We start from the raw sequence: 20,957 nt of genomic DNA, 5'->3' as shown, positions 1-20,957 counted from the left end.
GTTTACAGCATTAGCAGAGTTATTTTTTTTGTCCTTAAGAAACTTTTAATTATAATTAAATTCATTAAAAGACAGAGACACAATTTGTTCTTTAAACTACTGTTTAATAAAAAAAAGCAAGTTTAGTTTTCTCCCACTGCTGTACCAAACCGAACCATGACTTCAAAACTGAGGTACATACCGTTTTGTGTTTGCCTGGCAAGGCCAGACTGATATATCTTCTACAAGATATATCAGTCTGGTCAGTCCGCCCTCTGTCGCGATTCAAGTCAACTTCAAACCGTACCGTGCAATCAGATTCGTTTATTTCAGTGACGCAAACAACATCACTCTAGTGCGGTGAAAGTCCCTTCAATATCAACAAAGATTGCGCACGGGAGACCCGAGAGTTTGTTCTATTCAGGCGTGAATTCAGTTTTAAATGACCAAAAACACATTAATTATTTACTTTTCGCTGTTGACTCTCTTGTCGCTTTGCTAACGTCATATCCGCCCTTCTCTGATTGGTTTACTCCGCTTCCTGTTTGCTCGGATTCGCTCCGCCCTAGAAATCGAATTGATTCAATGGCCGACCAGACTCATCCGCTAGTACAGTGGGGAGGCTGGATTTCCCAGGCAAGTTTTGTGTACCATTACACTCCTAATAAAAATACTGGCGATCTGATTAACATAAAATATGTAATTGATACATTTTATACAATAAACCAGCAAACTCGGAGCAGTCATTGAAATAGTCACTTAATACAGCACCTTGTACAATGTAGTATTCCATGAAGTATGGCCAATCTCATCTCAATTAAAATCACATGTTGCATAGATCAAAATGTTAATCATAAATCTGTAGCATTACAAACCCAAGACAGAATAATCAATCAGAGTTAAAGACAACATTAACAAAATCAATCAGAGTTAAAGACAACATTAACAAAATCAATCAGAGTTAAAGACAAAATTAACAAAAACAACAATTTTACAATCATCCAGAAGGTACTTTCTACTCTTAAAACCAGATATAAGGCGGCAAGAAAAAGGCTGTTTATTGAAAGGAATTTTAATTAAGAATGTGTCAGTTTTTTAAAACATTTGCTGTTAGATTCATTTATGGTTTTGAATACGTTTTAATATTATTACAAGCTTCATTTGTACAAAAAAATTAATTCCTGTTAGAACTTTATGTCATCGCAATTCTGGGACGAAGGCCTCAAAACAAACGTTTCTTCATTTGTAACATTCCACAACCCTGACGGCATGAAGGTGCTGACCAAAAAGAAATCCATATATAGAAATCCATATATATCCAGATCCTTATTTAACTAGCTCAGTAACCTAAATACATTGTGTGAATAACATAAAAAAGATCCAAAGATAAACTGAAAAGCACAGCACTTAAATTTCCATAATCTTGATTAAATCAAACAATCCCTCTCTATTTTTTTACTCAAAGCCCTGCAAATAAATAAAAAATCATGTTCTGAGAGAGAGCTCAAGCCATGATTCCCTAATAGTTATCCGTTAATAGCTGAGATGCAGCAATTTATCCATCCTCAAAGTCGCACAAAGCACGAGAGCTGAATGGCACAGGCAATTACAGTGCGTGTGTACCTCTCCCGGTCTATGGCAGCCCTAATAATGTGTGCCGCATGACCACATGCATGTGGCCCTGCTGGTTGCCATGGTAACGCAGAATCTTTTTGGACTTACGCTTGCGTATCATTGGCCATCATTATGTATCATTAAAAGCATACATATTAATGCAAAAAGGGGTTGAGCCGTGCTGCCTGAATGGAGCAGCACCTGAACAAAGTGTGGCGTGTTAAGATGTCTGACCCTTCATCCTAATGCAGGATTAAAAGCGGAAGATACCACCGCATAATCCACATCCATTTCACAGCAAATGCTTTGTTTATGAATCAAATGAACTATAAACTGTAATTTACACATGTTGTGAATTATTAATGAAAAACAAATTCACGCTGTGGTTTAAAAACAAAAACCAACAGTCTTATTTAGGGGGCATTTTTGTTTGGTAGCACAATTTGATTTGTTTTCAAATTAAAACCAGCTAAAGGTTCAAGTGCAGCACAAACTTTTAATAGCAGCAATAGAAATAAATACAAACCCATCTTTGGTCTGGTCCAGAACACCTGCAAGTAGAACGGTGGCCTCTTTGGACAGCCTTATATCTGTTTGTGCATGGAGGAACTTGAACACAAAGTCCTCTGGGGACATGTGGCGCTCTCCATTCTTCTCCACACTGGCATACTGTGAAGGGAAAGAAAACTGGGCCAATATTATATATATTATGCTGAGGCCACTGCAGTACTGAATTGATATTGTGGATAAAAATACTCTGTTCACAAAATACCAGCAATCTAATTAACATAAAATATGTAACTGATGCATTTTATACAATAAACCAGCAAACTTGTCTATACAATGCATTTTATACAAAACATTTTAAATAATAAGACAGCAAGCAGTCATTGAAATAGTCACTTAATACAGTGCCTTGTACAATGTAGTATTATATGAAGAAGTATGGCCAATCACATCTCAATTAAAATCACATATCGCATAGATCAAAATGGTAACCATAAATATTTAGTACAACAAACCCGAGACAAAATAGAAAGAAAAATAATCTTCACAGTTAAAGAGAAAATAAACAAAAACATCATCAATTTACAATCATAAAGATGGTAGATTCTACTGTTTTAAGGTAGGGTAGGCAATATTTTTTTTAAAACACTTTTTGTTATACTGGTTGAAACGCTTCACATCCTGATAGCAATCAATAACAGAAGTGGTCTAAATATTAAAACATGCACATATATATTTAGCGGAAGTCTCAGGACCAAAAACAATTCGTCCAATCATATGTATTTCCATACATCTGTGCACTTGCACACTCTGCGGGTTGAAGCAACCCCAAATAACATGATATTTAGCCCCTGGAATGCGATTTTTACTAGGGGAGCCCTGCCAAGAAGCGGATTTTACCCCCCGGAACGCGGTTTTTACTGGGGGAACCCCCTGAAATGCGATTGTGCTAGTTTTGGGCTAGTTTTGAGTAGCAATTGGGCGGGTTTTGTTGTGAACACCTGGCAACCCTGCATCACACGTCATCAGCACATTCTGTAAGGCTATGCAGAGTTGTAGACAGACAGTCACTGAGCACCACAAACAGCAGCCACCTTTTACAGTTCCTCCTGAACCAAAACAAGGAGTTTGTGCTGCGTTCATGCCATGACGTAACCGTAATTACGAGTTCTGCCCGGAGCTTTTCACATCCTCAAATTCAGATTGATGCGTTTCTATGTCAGCACTATTAATGCCGAACTTAATCTGTAGCAGTCAGGTGGTACAAGACCGAGCTCTGTAAGTTGCTTATGTTCATTATTATTGTAATGTTTTGTGCTTTGAAACATGAGGTAATTTAATGCAGTCTCTCGCGATACTCTGTTGTGTGCGTTCATGTGTTTTAAAGGAGGCGTTGCTTTGGAGTCGCTCTGAAGGGAGGGTGGGATCTAATGCTTTCAAAGCAAAGCTGGGTGCACACTGTGCAATTTAGTCCTTTACGATTGTTGCTTGTCAGACTGTACGAACATGATCCTCATGTCACACTGTGGGATCTCAGCTGTCCTATATGTCAGATTGTATGACAGTCAAGACGCGTTAAAAACGGACACGCGCTTGAAAACTTGAGTTTTACATCATCAACCCACACACATTCGGTGACAGTGAGCTGCATTACACACGGAACTGAAATGGTGGCTAACAAAGAAATCTCTAGCGTTAATTTTGATCACGGCTTATCTTGAAAAACTAAGACAATTTGTGGTAGAAGTCACACTGCAGTACTGTGCGCCAAATCTCCTGACACTGCCAGAATTTTGTCGGAGGTAAACTTTTATCGCAACGGCCATTAATCGGGTGTCGGTGAACATGTCAAACTAGCGATCAAAGACTACAGATTTTTGCCAATGAATCTTTTAGGATTCTCAAAATTTGTCTCAGACGACCTTTAGCTAGCCTCTCCGAAATTGCCTACCCTACCTTTAAACCCAAATATCGGAAGGCAAGAAAAAGGCTGATTATTGAAAGGAATATTAATGAAGCATTTGTTAGTTTTTTTAATTATTTGCTGTTAGATTCATTTAGGATGTTACTTATATTATACGTTACTCATGCAAAGTTTTTTCCCGTGCTTTTAAGGAACTCTGCTTTCGTATATTCATGTGAACTTACTATGAGTTCCATACAGTGCTCGGTGCATTTTTAAATTAATCCTCAGGTTTTCTTTCTGTAATGAGAAATTTATTAAATGGTTACATCAGATCTCATTGACACCAGTGCTTAGATGTTGGGCTATGGCTCCTATCCGTTCATTTCCAGACTCTCAGGGGAGATTAGAGGTGACATACCTTCAAGAAAATGGACTTGAGCTCTGCTGGATCAGCCCGCTTTATCATTACCTGTTGACATAAACACATTGTGAAGTACATATATAATGTATACATTAGGTCCAGTGCTGTCTATTAACATTATTATAGGATAATTGTTTTTTTATAATGATATGATATTCCACTTGTAATGATGATCTATTATTATTATTATTATTATTAAAAGCATCTTATTTCTAAGCAACCCAAGCTCACTTCAGGCATGTTTAGCATCCTATAAACCCCATGACACCCATTCAGGCACTCAAGCAGACGCTGGACAGTCTATCTACAGGGGTTTGATACTTCATCAGAGCTCTCTGAAGTGCTCTTATGTCTCAATGTCATAGAGAGACGCTAACATTCACCCAGGTCATTAGCAGGCTAACTAGCTCTATCACACCGGCTACTGTGTGTACAGAAGGTTATCAGTTAATCCGCGTTTCTCCAATGTCTCGCGATGATGTTTTCTGGACATATACGTGTGCTTCACGATCAAACCCTTCGTCTGCAGAAAGCCAGGCTGTTTCTGTGCGAGAATAGAGCTTACCTTCGCTGCCATGCTCAGCTAGCGCACAACTAATAGACTTCTCTAGCTTGATGACGTTTCCATGGAGATCACGTGCGGGTCTGTAACGGCTGTTGCGCGTGGAGGAAAGCGGATGAAACGCGCACGTTCCGGTGAAGTAGATTGTTGTGAATCGTGTCCTTGTCAGATATATATTAATATATTGGATAAAAAATCGGTTTCACAATTTGTAAGGATGTTAATTATGTTAATCAAATTTTAAATAATTTCACTGCTTTGGTTTGAGCGGATATTGACGCCATTTTCTGAGTAACTTTTCACAGGATTTTTTTTTAATATTCTTGGTGTTTCTTTGTTTTCTCTATCGAAATATTTCAAACAAAGCACATATTATGTATCACTTGATAGGGTTTTTTTCCTGTGCTGTCAATATCTAGTTAAATCCTGATAGTCTCGTAATATATAGCCTAATAAATAAAAGTAATTACAAATTTCTTAACCTAAACAAAAAGCCATTCATGGCATCAGTCAATATCATTTTGGTAACAATGTCTCACTGAGCAATGTCTAATGTTAGCTCTTTATTTCCATTATAATTTCAAGTTTTAGTGCCTGAGCTTGAACATATTTCTGAAAGTCTGTCATATAAAAACATATTCTTTCTTAAAAAGTTAAAATGCATAACAGGAATGACCCATGTCTTCTCAGACCCTTTATCTCTATAATAAAACATGATGTGCTCATGATGACGCTGATGAAATGGAAAGATCATAATTGCAGCAATGGAGAATAACTGATGTCATGTCATCTAAAAGAATGATTACATCATGGTGAAATTAAATGCATTAAATATATACACTCTTTTGAGTTTTGATAAGCTATGAGTTTAAGTAAAATAATTACAATAAGAGCTGGATGACATGCTGGAAATCTAATTTTTTTTATTCAACCATTGACTACTGAACAAAGAAGAAGTTTATAATTTTCCCTTGGTATAAAAAAACATTTAAAGGTGGAAAGGGTCTCTGACAGGGGATGGTCTTCAGAAATAAAATGCATTTTGAGCTCAAAATAAGTGTTTTTCTGGTGGCTTCAGGGTTCTTGGAGAACCAGTAGGAACCACAGTATTTTTCACAGCAGGCTTTCTCCGTCACTCAAATGGGCCTCGCAGGGGAAATTCTCTTCCCCCAAATATCCATGGCACCTGCTCCATTTTATATTCAGAAATATATCTCTAAAGCGGTTTATATAGTGATGCATTGTGTTAACACTTCTGGAAGTCGATCATAAATAAAATAAAAAAACATTGACTTCCATTGTATAGGCAAAAAAGTAATAAGTAAATATTTAAAAAAGTACCAAAAATTCCCTTTATTAACTACACTGATATATTATCCTATACCAAATAACGATTAAAACGTATCTGTGCTTCGACTCCCCAGTGGTTGGATTTGTTGCTCAACCAGAAGACCTTTGACATGTCTTGGTCAGGGTCACCTTCTACCTCTCCTGGGACAAACACTTCTTTGAAGAAAAAAGACTGGAAGGCTAGACGGACATCTTTGGGGCAAAACCCCTCTATTTTCAGTTGTCTAAACTGAGAGTTTTAAAAATAGAACTACTAATAAACAAATGATTGAACCACTTTGTCGCCCTTCACCACTGGAGAGTCTCTAATAATGGTCAGCGACTGGGGACTCCAGAGGTCTCTAAGGTTAAATACCTTCTGTTTTAAGTAACACAGACATGAAGATGTGGTTTACAAAGTTGTGTCTATTTGAGATGTTGACAGTTTAATTATAGTGTTTCAAGCACTGATGAGGATGACTGACATGATTTAACTTCTACTTGAGCTTGTCTGCCTCTTTTAAACATAAATCTTTTAATGAAATCAATAGTCAAGACTTTATTTCTAAAAGTTAGACATTACATCATGTGTCCAAGCTATCTATCTATCTATCTATCTATCTATCTATCTATCTATCTATCTATCTATCTATCTATCTATCTATCTATCTATCTATCTATCTATCTATCTATCCATCCATCCATCCATCCATCCATCCATCCATCCATCCATCCATCTATCCATCTATCTATATCCATCCATCAATCTATTTATCTATCCATTCATCTATCTATCTATCTGTCTATCTATCCATTCACCTATCTATCTATCTATCTATCTATCTATCTATCTATCTAACTATCCATCTATCTATCTATCCATCCATCCATCCATCTATCTATTTATATCCATCCATCTATCTATCTATCTATATCCATCCATCAATCTATTTATCTATCCATTCATCTATCTATCTGTCTATCTATCCATTCACCTATCTATCTATCTATCTATCTATCTATCTATCTATCTATCTATCTATCTATCTATCTATCTATCTATCTATCTATCTATCTATCTATCTATCTATCTATCTAATCATCCATCCATCCATCCATCCATCCATCCATCCGCACTGTAAAAAAATATTATGATTTATCAAATTTTTTCTTTTGTCAAATCAACTTAAGATGATTAATGTGGTTCAGATAACAAAATATTTTGAGTTTCTGTTGATTAAATTAATCTCCTTCATTGTATTAACTCAAATTTTTAATTTCGATGAACTCAAAATTTTAAGGCAACCAGGTAACTTACTTTTTAAAGTTAAACCATCCATCCATCCATCCATCCATCCATCCATTCATCCATCCATCCATCCATCCATCCATCCATCCATCCATCCATCCATCCATCCATCCATCCATTCATCTTTCTCTCTAGATATCTATATATATATATTACATATATATCAGCACAACATAGCACAGAACCCCAGAAACTAGTTCACAAAGATATTTTAAATGTAATTTAAATTGCACATCCGAAATCCACAATATTCCATTGCTTTTTTCCTTATTGAAATATTTGTCAGCACTCAAAGGTTTTATGGTTACTGCATTCTTTTATTCTGTATTTCAGTCTATGTCTCTAATTTCTCTTTTATCTTTCTCTAATGAATCAGAAGGCAATCAGATGGTACATAGAATCTCACTGACAAAAGCAGAATGAGCATTATGGGCCTTGACAGACACAAAAATAAACATGTTTGAACAACATCCCACCAGCTAACTTAGTAAGTCTGGTTCAATTCAATGTGCAAAACAATAAAGAGCTCTGACAATGGACAAATGAGCAACTGTTGTTTCAAACTAGATCTTTAAACCTGACCAAGGAAAAGACTGACTGCACTGTTTACACAGTTATAGAGTAAAACTCTTCACTATTGATTTCATTGGCCATGCATTTCCTCTGTATTTACACTTGTACATACACATCTGTACACTCCAGTCACCTGAACCTACTCACTCCTCATGGAGTCCGGCTCCTGAATGAATCTGTTTAACATCTTTCGGTTCAAATGAGAGACTACACTAAACATGCTTTGGGGCATATGGGATGGGCTGAAATTGCCCCTCTGGAGGGACGGGCGGATGCGTCGGGGCAGTTTGAGAAGGTCCAGGCGAGCAGGCTTTAGCCATTTCGAAAAACAAGAGCCCACACTCAGACCTGCAACCTGAGAGGACGAAGGGTACCCCTCCACCTAAGTGAATCCAGATGCAGCCCACAAACACTGCGCAGTGACTCAAAGGCTCTGGGCTGCACACTTGGACCTCAGATTCCTGCTCTTTCTCATAGCTGCTGATCATAGGAGCTGTTCAACAGCATTGTGGGAGGGAAATTATCAGCCTTGTTCGTCTTTGAACAAAACAAGAACACCAGAAAATCTTTAAGTCTTTTCCTTTTCCTTCTCCTGAGGACATACCACCTGGCCACAGATCTAGATACACAGGCTGTGCTAGAAATCTGGAAAGTTGTTGGATGCATTAGAAAAATCTATGTGTGTTCCATATATATATATATATATATGGAAATGTTGTAGCCGTTTAAGCCAATAATTATTTTCATTTTATGGATTACAATTCTGTACAATATAAAGTAATATAAAGTGGGGTCAGTAAGATAAAATATTAATAATAATAAATTGATACTTTTATTTAGCAAAAATGCATTAAATTGATCAAAAGTGACAGTAAAGACATTTATAATATTTAAAATAAATATTCTTTTGATAAAATAAATATTCTTTCTATTTATGAAAGAATCCTGGAAAAAATATATATTCCAGTTTCGACAAAAATATTAAGCATGATAATAATCAGAAATATTTCCAACATGATATCTGACGGATCATGTGACACTGAAGACTGACATAATGATGCTGAAAATTCAGCTTTGATCATAGGAATAAATTACATTTTACATCAGAAATTTATTTTAAATTGTAATAATATTTCACAATAATACTGTGTGTTTTTACTGTATTTTTGATCAAATAAATGCAGCCTTGGTGATACAGTAAATTTAGGCATCATTATAATCTATAAAAGGCAACATTATAATGTATAAAAAAATTGATATTAATATTGAAATTTGCTAAAGATTAAATTTAATAGGTGTTATTTAAAGATTAACTTTCTGTGAGTGTTAGATAACAATGAAGGCTATCTAAATGTGGAAATATGGGAATCAAGTATAGGCCTATAGTAAAAATTTATATTAATAAGTGTAATATTGTCTGATATATATATATATATATATATATATATATATATATATATATATATATATATATATATATATATATATATATATATATATATCATTGTTGGTTTAACTTAAAAAAGTAAGCTACGTGGTTGCCTTAAATTTTGAGTTCATTGAAATTTAAAATTTGAGTTAATACAATGAATTCAATTGGTTTAAACAACAGAAATGAATGAATTTCATTAATGAATGAAAAGTTCAAGGTAAATTTTGGTTTGACTGTATACATTTTGGTGCCAAATTTTTATAAATTTTACGTGTAGTCCACTGTATGGAGAATTTGTGGGTATTTTAGTTTACTTTATTTTGCTGTCCTAACTTACATAAACTATAGTGTCATGCACACTAGTAAAAGAATATCTCAAATGTCTGAAATTGAATGCTAATGATAAATTAAAAAAATATTTACTTCTATTACCGATGTGGTACTGATATACTGTGCTTCCCTAGTCAAAACATTTGATATGATATTTTAGAGATTTTGACAACACAAAATGCACATCTCAGGGATGAATGGATGTGCATCAACAGATAGCTCTATTCTTTTTATTTTGACATCTGCATTTTGGATGAGGAACAAAGACACTGCATATTGCGGTTCTCATGGCTACAGAGTGGCCCGTGCAAAAATACAAAACAAAAATCACCAAGGATGCATCATGTTACATGTCACTCAATCCATTTCAAGCAAAAACGAACAATCCTGTTCACTGTTCTGTCAGAACTGACGGGAGCCTGTAAGACGAGAGGACAAAAAGTGTTCTCAGACATGGACTAAAGAGATGAGCCTTTCCAAATGAAAGAGAAGAGCTATTATTTTCTTTATTTGCACTGAATCTGATCTGTCAAGATCACTGAATCTTCCAGGACAATCTATGAGTACAATATTCTTTTTAATGACGCACTGCCGTATGTGGACTCTTCTGAGAAAAATGGGTGAGATTCCACACACTCTGCTTCCCTTAATCAGAGGATATGTAACCCAGCACAATAAGCCATGATTCAAAGCTCATGACAGAACAGCGTTCCTTAGCAGGGAGCCCTTCAGTAACACGTGTCACTCCTAATTTCGTCGAGCTGCGTGATGGCCAGCAGACGCTTCATCGTGAAACACACACCAGTTCTTTGTTTGCTTATGTGTTTCTTTCATTTCCCAATCCCAAACACAGCGGTACGAAACAAACTGCACATTTTCCATTTCATTTCAGTAGGCGTTGCCTGCTTTGGCTCACTTTAAGGAAGTTTGCCACTCAGAGGACAAACGGTTAAATTAAAGATGACTAAGTGATGACTACATTTCCCAACATTGAATAAAAAAAAAGCTTGAGTTTGCTTTTGAAATGAGGTTGACAAATGTAAAATTTTGGTTTTCCCATCCTGCATTTAGAAGGAGAAAAAGCAATGTGAATGGGTCATTAATTCGCCATGTATGAAAAATTACCAATGAAAGGACTGAATTATTGAATCCTGAAAAAGAAGGGGGTGTTTTCAGTGCGTATTCCCATTAGGATGTATAGTAAGGAATCAGATGTGCTTGATAGCACATTAACCACCTGTGTGCGTGCGTATATGTGTGTGTGTGTGTAAGAGAGAGAGATATGGCCCACATGCCTGAGCGGTTTGCTGGATTCGTGTCCTGCCTGAGGGTGAGATTTGGAACATTGTTGTTGTCTTGTGAGCAGACAGCCGCTCACACATGATAAATTGTTTCCGTGTTGAGCTCGTACTATAAGCCTGTGCCTCCGCCAGGCCTCCCAGGCTCTCAAACCCCAAAGCTGCATTTTTCCAGATTTATACAGTTGCACTCCACAATTCATTTGTTCACAAGTCTATTGGGCCTCCGCACAGCTTCCATTTTGTCCTTATTTAATTGTCAAACTCAGCTATGAAAGCAATTTAAAGTTGGAAAAAATATCAGAACACATTATTGTCATTTTAGTGGAGATGAACCATCTGCATAATTTATTTATATATATATATATATATATACACACACACACACACACACACACACACACACAAATATTTAAAAAGTATTTTATATATAATTATAAATTGCAAAACACTACATACACTAGCACTCTAAAGTTTGGGGTCGAAAATATTTTTTAAAGAGATAAATGTACTTTTAAGCAGCAAGTTAATACAATAAAGGCAATTGGTTTAATCAACAGAAACTCAAAATATTATGTTATCTGAACCACATTTATTATCTAAGTTGATTTGACAAAACAAAAAAAGTTGTGATAAATCATGAAAATAATTTTTTTACAGCATATATTTCTTTTTTTATAACTTGTGATCAGTAGTAATAATTAACAATGAGTAGGTGTGTCTAAATCTTTCACTGGTATAGTATGTTAAGATTTTGTGTATAATCTCAATCATTCTATTCACCATTTTAAAAGCTGTTTGGTAAATATTAATGGTTTGAGAGAAACACAAAGTGTTCCCCACATTCGAAAAGGTTATTTGGAGTCTACCTGGAGTCACCTATCAGTTATTGTGGAAATGAGAGATCTTGAGTGAATGAGATGATTAATTAATAACAATTACCAGAGGTCTGATAATTCACCAGCGAGGACAACATCAAGAGTGCTTAATTGCCCCGACAAGTCTTGATGTGTTTTCCTCCTGACTGTCCAGGGTTATTAAGTGCGGTGGGTTGCCTTGATATGTTGGGCATGCTTAAAATATGATTGAATAAAAACAACCTGTAATTGCTGGGTATCACTGAGCTCAAAGATGGTTTAGAGGCCCAGTGGGGAACTACATAAATAAACAAATAAATAAAACCTTTTCACACTTTAAACAAACAACCAAGACCATTTATGGCATTTTAATAATATGAGAGCAGAATTATTTAATCATTAAATAATGGTCTTTTTTTTATCAATTAGCCTAAAAAATAATATGGTGCATTTGCTGACAAAACCTGTTTTACTTAATTTCCTTATTTATCCTAATTTTTAGATTTATTTCATTTAGAAATGAAATTTTTTAGCTGTATAAAATTCAGAACTAAAATTCATATATATATATATATATATATATGTATACATTTTATTGATGCACATATATTATAAATTTATTTCTTTAGTTTAAATATATAAATTATATATATTTAATTATAAATTAAAAATTATAAAATTTATTATATATTATAATTATAAAATATATATTTAATAAATAAAATATTAATACATTTTAATGATGTATATATATATATATATATATATATATATATATATATATATATATATATATATATATATATAGTACATTTATTTATATATGTATAAATAAATATATAAATTATATATTTAATAAATACATAATTTCCTATATGTAGAAGTCATGAAAATGTCTCTTTAGCAGAAAATTACATAAACAGGGCTTTACTTTCTTTCTTCTTTTTTTTTTTTTTTAGTGACACAGCAAAACACTGAAATATTCCCAAATGTCACAATGGGCTGTACAGGCAAATGAACAGCAGAGTAAATGAAGAGTAACAGCTAAAAACACCATAAGTGACTTCTTTCTTTTAGTGCCACAGTCCATACATTGGGAAAAGAAAGACAGACAAAGAAATACATATAGAGAGAAAAGGGGCCTGAAATGAGGTTAACACTCTCACTTACACTGATACACATGTCCTTTTAGAGTCCCTCAATGGGGGAACCCTCATCTGTGTCTTCAGAAGTTATTTTCCACCCTCAATAAACAGGCCAACCATTGTCACATGGAGGGCTCTCGTTATTATTTTTTGAAGTAATTACACCTTATTATCTGTGTTTACTTTAGCGAGGGCGAGTGCAGGTGTGGGACAGGGAGTTGTGGGTGGTGGTGATGGGCCGCACTGCTGAACAGTTGCCCCTGTGAGTCTTTTTTTTTTTTACTCAAGGTTTGGGCATTGTAGCTGTGCTCTGCCACTAATTTCAGACCCACAAAAGAAACGTGCAATTAGGCCTATTATTGCAGCAGCTGCGTGCTCCCTGCACGACGGCCCCCTGTCTTCTCTTGGCTCATGGTGGAGATGCTTGCTGTGGTTGCAAACACCCCAGTGCGACCGCAACACCCATCCTGTGTGTCAGAAACACCACAGAAACACTCTTAAAAATAAAGGTTCTTTATTGACATTGATGGTACCATGAAGAACCTTCCATTTCATTTCATGTTACATTTAATTCTATTTTCAGATATATTGATATTGAATTACTTATATAGCATATACTATGTTTTTTTAAAGAAATTTTATTTAGCAAGGATGCATTCAATTGAATAAAAGTGGCTGTAAAGACATTTATAATATTAAAAAAGTTTCAAGTTCAAGTTCTTTTGAACTTTTTTGAATCTGAAAAAAAAAAATCAGATTTCTCATAAAAATATTAAGCAGCACAACTGTTCTCAACATTGATAATATTAAGAAATGAGCAACAAATCAGCATATTATGATTTCTGAAGGATCTTGTGACACTGAAGACTGGAGTAATGAAGCTTTAATAAATAACATTTTTAAATATATTAAAAACCAAAAAGTTAACAGTTATATTTTAGCTACATTGTAATAATTTTTCAAAATATTACTTTTTACTGTATTTTGATCAAATAAATGCATCATTAGTGTTCAGTTCAGTTACTGCCTTAAATGTTTAAGTATAATCAAACTGGCTGATTAGTCAATTCAACTTAATTTATTTTACACTTATTGACATTTTTGACTTAAAAAATTGAGTTGAATCTCATATAACTTATAAATAGCTTATTTTGATGAGTTAAAGTAATGTAAAAACATAAGTTGCCATGATTTACTGATCATATAATTTTTTACAGTGTTTAATGTTTACATATTTTTAAAAATATCAGATTTTTTATTTTAAAGCATTGAATCTGTCTTTCCTGACTGATTCATACATTTAAAAAAACCTTAAGATTTGTCGCCATTGATTTCAGGTCAGGACGAGTGACCTGTTGACAGAATTTAAAAGGATCCAAATTCACAATCAATTGCTAACAGGACAAAAGAAATAATATAGTGGAAAATACTATATGCGTTCTTAATCATTCTCATGAACTGTGAAACTGACTTTTGGGGAAGCCACAAAGACCCACCTTGCTCAAACACAAGAGGCCAATCTTCCGCCTTCAGGCACAAACAAAATGGCCCTGGAATCTCCACTGTTGCTCTCACTTAGTGATTTTCACACCTCGATGACTCTTCAACAATTAAAATAATGATCCAGCGCAGAGCACTTATTTTGAAGGGCATGGGTGGATTTACATGTTATGATTGTGTGTGCCTGCGAGATGTGGGTGTCCCTGATGTCAGAAAAAGAGGATGTAATCATAAATTTGACATCAGGTCATTAAAGTCAGAAACAACAACTGAAAATCTATTTAAAAAACACGTAGTTTGGCAAGTAGATGCAGCCTCATAAATGCACACTTAAGGGCTTTTTACACTTGAAATAGTTAACCCTGGGACATTCTTAACCCCTGGTAAACTGAATCCTGGGTTAATTTTATCCAATCCTGGATATTCATAAGCTGACGTTTACCACTGTATGTTCCTAAACTCCGGGTTAACATCCTTGTTTGCATTCAATGTCACTCACTGATTGGACGAACGCGGCACGCCATATTGATTAAATAAAGGCTTTAGCATGACAAGTCCTCACATACTGCCGACTGTCAAATTTATCCTTAACATAGGCCTACTTTTTGGGCTATAAAAGGTAAGAATGAAATGGTCTCTTATTCACTTCAACTGACTCGTTTTCTGTCACCATTTGACAGAGAAAGTGCAACGCACAGTTAGAAGCTCCGGTTCCGACCTCCGACTGGTATGTGCATGACGTCACCGTTGGCATTATGACTGCGGTTACGCCCACTGAGTGGCAAAAAGACTGGGTTGAAGCATTGGTTTTCAACGCGAATGCAGCGAAATACACATCCAAAATGGCAAAGAGCTTTGCGATTGACTGTACAAATAGCTTTGACACAAAATCTGAGGTATATTTTTACAGACTGCTGAAAGCTACAGAAAAAAAGAAGTAAATAGGTCTCTGCAATTCACAGAAACAAATGGACTCCTGGCAGAGAAACATATTTTGCAGTTATTTTGTCAAAATGTTGGATTTTGGGGTAAAATCATACCCTATATATTGTATTGTTATATATTGTGTTGACAGATCATCAATTAAATATTTACAATCCTATATTCTGCATAGTTGGGTGTTTTTAAATAAACACTGACAAAAACTATACACGTTTTAGGGCTGGACGATATGACGATAGCCTAACATTGATATAAGTGATCCCCCGGTTTTAGACCTACCCTATATTGTAGTTATATAAAACGTTCACAGGCAAATTTGCTTTATGTATTTCCCCAGCGTCAAAATCAGGCACATATAAATGTCAGGAAACACGATTCCTGGTTGCATGTCAATATCCATGGATTAGGTTTCTTTGACATGCTATAAGGAACACTATATAGCCCAAACTTTAGTGTAATCATTTGTTTTACTCGCCTTTTCACAGTTTCTCCTATTAAATCCAGTCACGCAGCAGGTTCTTTTGCCACTCAGTCCAGCTGAGGGAGCGCGTTCCGGCGGGAAAGTGAGGCCCCGCCCCTTTTCAGCGCTGCGCTCGTTGTATTTTGACTTCCGGCTTGTATTTCCACAGCGATCTTGTATTTATGAATGAACTGCTCATTTTAAAATCTTCCCGGTCTACTGACATTTGTTAAGACATCTGCTTTAAACATAACAATGATCGTGATAACTTTCATTGACTGTACAACAGGTAAATCCACTTCATCAGTTAATTATTCTTATTATTTACATAGAAATATACAGGGCTACCGCAAAACCGGAAGTTCAAAGATTATATTCTAAAGATGGCGGCGCGCTTGTTTCTCTGAAAAATAAGGTCTATAGAGACGTGCACTTAGGACTGCGCATGCTCATTAACTTGATCCAGCCTGAAAAAAATGCTGTTTTTTGCCATGATTTGAGCATTTAGAAACAAAATTTATGAGAGTTGTCAAATTTTATTGGTGATTTCAAATATGAAATTTAATCGAAAGCTTGGTGAACAGCTTTGGAGAATTTGATGTTTCCTCATTCAAAGAGATAGGAGCTGCACTTGAATGCCTGAGAGGTGTTTGAAGATGGCCGCCGAGTGAAATGACTTGTCTTAAAAGGGACTTTGGTTAAAGGGATAGTTCACCCAAAAATTAAAATTTGATGTTTATCTGCTTACCCCCAGCGCATCCAAGATGTAGGTGACTTTGTTTCTTCAGAAGAACACAAATGATGATTTTTAACTCCAACCGTTGCCGTCTGTCAGTGGTATAATGCAAGTCAGTGGGAACTTGGACTATAAGAGTCAAAAAAACACGCACAGACAAATCCAAGTGAAACCCTGCGGCTCCTGATGACACATTGATGTCCTAAGACACGAAACGATCGGTTTGTGCGAGAAACCAAACAGTATTTATATCATTTTTTACCTCTAAAATGACCTCTGACAACGGCAGTGATGTCTCGCACATATACTTCAATGAGTGCTAGACATCACTTCGGCTGTCAGAGCGCGATCAGACCTCACTAAGAGAGTGCTGAACGCAGATGGACATAGTGGTATATTAAAGGTAAAAATTATATACTTTTCGGTTTCTCGCACAAACTGATCGTTTCGTGTCTTAGGACATCAATGTGTCATCACGAGCCGCAGGGTTTCATTTGGATTTGTCTGTCGTGTTTTATTTACTCTTATATTCCAAGTTCCTGCTGACTTGCATTATACCACTGACAGACGGCAACGGTTGGAGTTAAAAATCATAATTTGTGTTCTACTGAAGAAACAAAGTCACCTACATCTTGGATGCGCTGGGGGCAAGCAGATAAACATCAAATTTTCATTTTTGGGTGAACTATCCCTTTAACAGCGCAAGAGCGGTAGGCCTACTAACCCCGGATAAAAAGTGGTGCTAATCCCGCATCTAAATCAAAAGTGTGAAACGTTCCTTTACCCAGGGTTAAAAGCGGGGTTTAAAATGACATTCAGTGTGAAAAGCCCCCAGTGATAATAAACCAATGTGATGCATGTCATAGCCAAACATGCACATTTCAGTCACAAAGAATTTATGCTATAAAACAAATGGTATTTTGAATTATGGTAGAGAAGATGCGCAATACGAGGCTTTAAAACGAGTGAAATAATGGTGGACTGCTCTGCGGTAGGAGATGCCTTACTGGCATTGATTTCAGCTCATTATGGCCTTAGGACACGCAGCCACAAATCCAGAGAAATCATTTTGCTGGGGGGGAGTGCGGCTGGGCAAATTGGCTTCTGGTTCCGTGTGGGAGCCCTCGCTGTGAAGAGCAAAAGAGCAGGGCCCGGTCGGGAGGGGGCAGGCCCAGGCAAGACCGGCTGGGGCTTCACGCTGTGACCACCTCCATGCCTCTGACAAACACTTCACTGGATAATCTCCCCACCAGAGACTCTGCCAAACCTGTATGGGCTCAGGGGGAAGAGTCAGGGCACAAGGGAGCAGTTTCAGATCAAGGCTTGGAGCCCCTCCATGGATGTGTGCAGCTGCATCACACTCAATGTTTCATGAAAGTCTGCTCACTGCCTAACAATATTTACCAGACTTTCCTGTGCTTTTTAGATTGATGATTAGAAAAAAATAATTACAAATCATGCATGCAAAACAATGCTCTACTTATAAATAAAATAAGAAAACTGAAACAGAATAGGGAAAACATTTCTTTATTATCACAATTATTAACACAAGGGAGTGGGAAAAACATTGATATCAGGTTCAACTGACCCGTTTTACAATGTTGGGCTTCTTACAGAAGTAATAAGAGAAATCACATTTTCTATTGACAGACCAAGCTGACAATATTCAAATGTGGAAAAATCTATTTTCAGCTCAAGTAATCCACCGTTACGAGGTTTCCATCTTGTATCCATGTTTTTCAAGCTCCGCTCTTAGAAGAAAGGAAAAAAAGTGGGGGGAAAGTTAAACAGTGCAATAACTAAAAAAAAAAATAAAAATATAGAAAGAATTACATTTTCACATTTGTAACATTATTATGAATATTAAAAAAAAGTGTTATTTAAATTTAAAAATTATTTTTATTAACTTTTATTTTAAAACTCAATCTCAATATGTTAACTTCAAACTGTAATAATCTAAAACTTACAATTTTTTTCTACTATTTTTCTCAATTAAGTCTCATTAATAATGTGTTGTACAGATTCACTAGCATAAACATTTCCAGAAAAATATCAATAGATTTATAGCTTTTAGGCTTCAGGAAAAGGGAAATGAATGCATTTAATATGGGGAACAGATGGAAAGCATTTCAGAATAGCGATCTACTCATATTTTTTGCATATGCAAGTATATTAAATGGCTATATTTACTGAGGTCAAGTCCTCACACATAGGAAAGTTTGTAAATGTGGTTTGAGGCCACCATGAGTGTCGGTTAGCCATTGGACATTGGATCCCTTAGGGACTGTTTTCTTCTAAATGAGTGTAACCGCACAAAATTCTTTAGAAAAAAGTGGGTTTCACAGGGTCTGAAGACTCTAGCAACAGACAAGAGGACAACACAATAATAAGTACGTCTCGTCTACCATGATTCATTCGTTGTGAATTTAGATTAGGTTAGTACACTCCATATTTTTTAGTATTTAACCATCTATAATTAAAACGTGCCCCACGTTCTTCTCCTCTTTGTATGTATAATTACATAAATTCAGCAAGTAAAAACCTACCTTAGCTGATTAGAAAAGTCATCCTCTACATTGTCATCATCCCAGTTATCTTCCCAAACATGAGCATCCTCATCTTCATCCAGGCCTGTCCAGTCTGGGAATGACATGACAATTCAATGAGGCTGATGATGTACTTGCATAGGCCAGCCCAGGTCCACAAACACGAGTCATTGTGCATAGTGAGAAGCTGTGTATAGCATGTTCATTTCAGCCTAAATGAATTATTTAAAGGTCGCCAACTTCAGTACATACGCCCAATGATTGTCAATGAATTTAAATGACAAAGCAAAAGAGAAATAATCACTGCAAACAATGTTAAACTGTTAGCTTTAGAAAATGCTAGCTGCTAATAAATGCGTAGTAATGTTGTTTCTTTACGTATGTTGACTAGAGCACGCAAACATTTTATAAGAAACAACGCACATTGTGTTTCATTCATGTCTTTTCTTTTCAAGTGCGACAAACCAACCATTTGTTGAATAAAGCAAATAATATTGTGTCGGTTAGCATAGCAGTGCTAGCTGAGTCACTGTCATATTGTTGGCGTTTATAATTGACAAAAGAGCGCATTTCTAGCCAAACACACAATCATTTTCAGTTCACTTACCTTCTGCTGGGAATTCTTCAAATTCATCATCTTCCTCCAACAGCCCCAAATCCACTGTTTGTTTTTTCTCTGACATGTTGTGCTAGCGATTCAGCAGTTCAACACAGTTTCTCATGCACGCTCGACGTAATAACGGAATGTGTTGTGCGCATGCGTATGGCTAGGGCTTACATTAGCTCTTTGATATGCATTGCATAAGGGTTTCACTGCATTTATTATATGAGCTAGGCTTTGAAGAGTTTATGGGTCTGTATAATGAATGTAGTTGAATAAGCTTTAAGCTTTATTATAGTAATTCTCTAAAAGATTTTCTCTGAAAATATATATTTTCATTATTTATTTGTTTGAAATAAACAATGGAAATATACATTTATTTGTTTGTGTTTAAATTGTGCAAATAACACACTTTAAAATATAATATATAGCAATATATTATAATAATATGTATTTGTTATAGTAAATATATATAAATAAACCATTATATTCTTTATTTCTTTATATAATATTTAAAATAACATATATAATATATATATATATATATATATATATATATTAGTGCTGTCAAACGATTAGTCGTGACTAATCACATACAAAATAAAAGTTTATGTTTACATAATATATACAGAACACACACACACACACACACACACACACACACACACACACACACACACACACACACACACACACACACACACACACACACACACACACACACACACATATTTATTAAAGAAATATTTACGTTTACATGTATATATATATGTATATATATATATATATATATATATATATATAATTTATATTATATATAAATATAATATATTTTTGATAAATACTGTATATGTATGCATGTTTGTGTATTTATATATACATAATAAATAGACACAATACACATACATAC

General features: G+C 35.3%; 2 protein-coding genes across 3 annotated transcripts in view; both read right to left on the bottom strand.

The window, feature by feature from the left end:
• The window catches only part of LOC137037348 (electrogenic aspartate/glutamate antiporter SLC25A13, mitochondrial), a 55,956-nt gene extending 51,479 nt beyond the window's left edge, over positions 1 to 4,477 (bottom strand). For both annotated transcript variants that reach the window (XR_010897276.1, XM_067411272.1), the window contains exons 1-3: positions 4,425 to 4,477; positions 4,249 to 4,303; positions 2,120 to 2,262 (exon numbers count right to left, since the gene is read on the bottom strand). Coding sequence is in view for 1 of the 2 variants with exons in the window: in XM_067411272.1 (XP_067267373.1) it covers positions 2,120 to 2,262; positions 4,249 to 4,260 (155 nt within the window). In the remaining variant the exon portion in view is untranslated. The remainder of the gene's footprint in view (positions 1 to 2,119; positions 2,263 to 4,248; positions 4,304 to 4,424) is intronic.
• Positions 4,478 to 18,417: 13,940 nt separating this feature from the next.
• sem1 (SEM1 26S proteasome subunit) lies at positions 18,418 to 20,191 on the bottom strand. Its single transcript, XM_067412094.1, has 3 exons — positions 20,054 to 20,191; positions 19,447 to 19,540; positions 18,418 to 18,651 (listed from the first exon to the last, which is right to left on the bottom strand). The coding sequence occupies exons 1-3, from the start codon at positions 20,127 to 20,129 to the stop codon at positions 18,609 to 18,611; spliced, it is 213 nt and encodes a 70-aa protein (XP_067268195.1). The 5' UTR covers positions 20,130 to 20,191; the 3' UTR covers positions 18,418 to 18,608.
• Positions 20,192 to 20,957: the final 766 nt, after the last annotated feature.

Source organism: Chanodichthys erythropterus, chromosome 15, assembly GCF_024489055.1.
Source record: "Chanodichthys erythropterus isolate Z2021 chromosome 15, ASM2448905v1, whole genome shotgun sequence".
Lineage (NCBI taxonomy): Eukaryota > Metazoa > Chordata > Actinopteri > Cypriniformes > Xenocyprididae > Chanodichthys > Chanodichthys erythropterus.
This window is presented reverse-complemented; position numbering and strand designations above follow the sequence as displayed.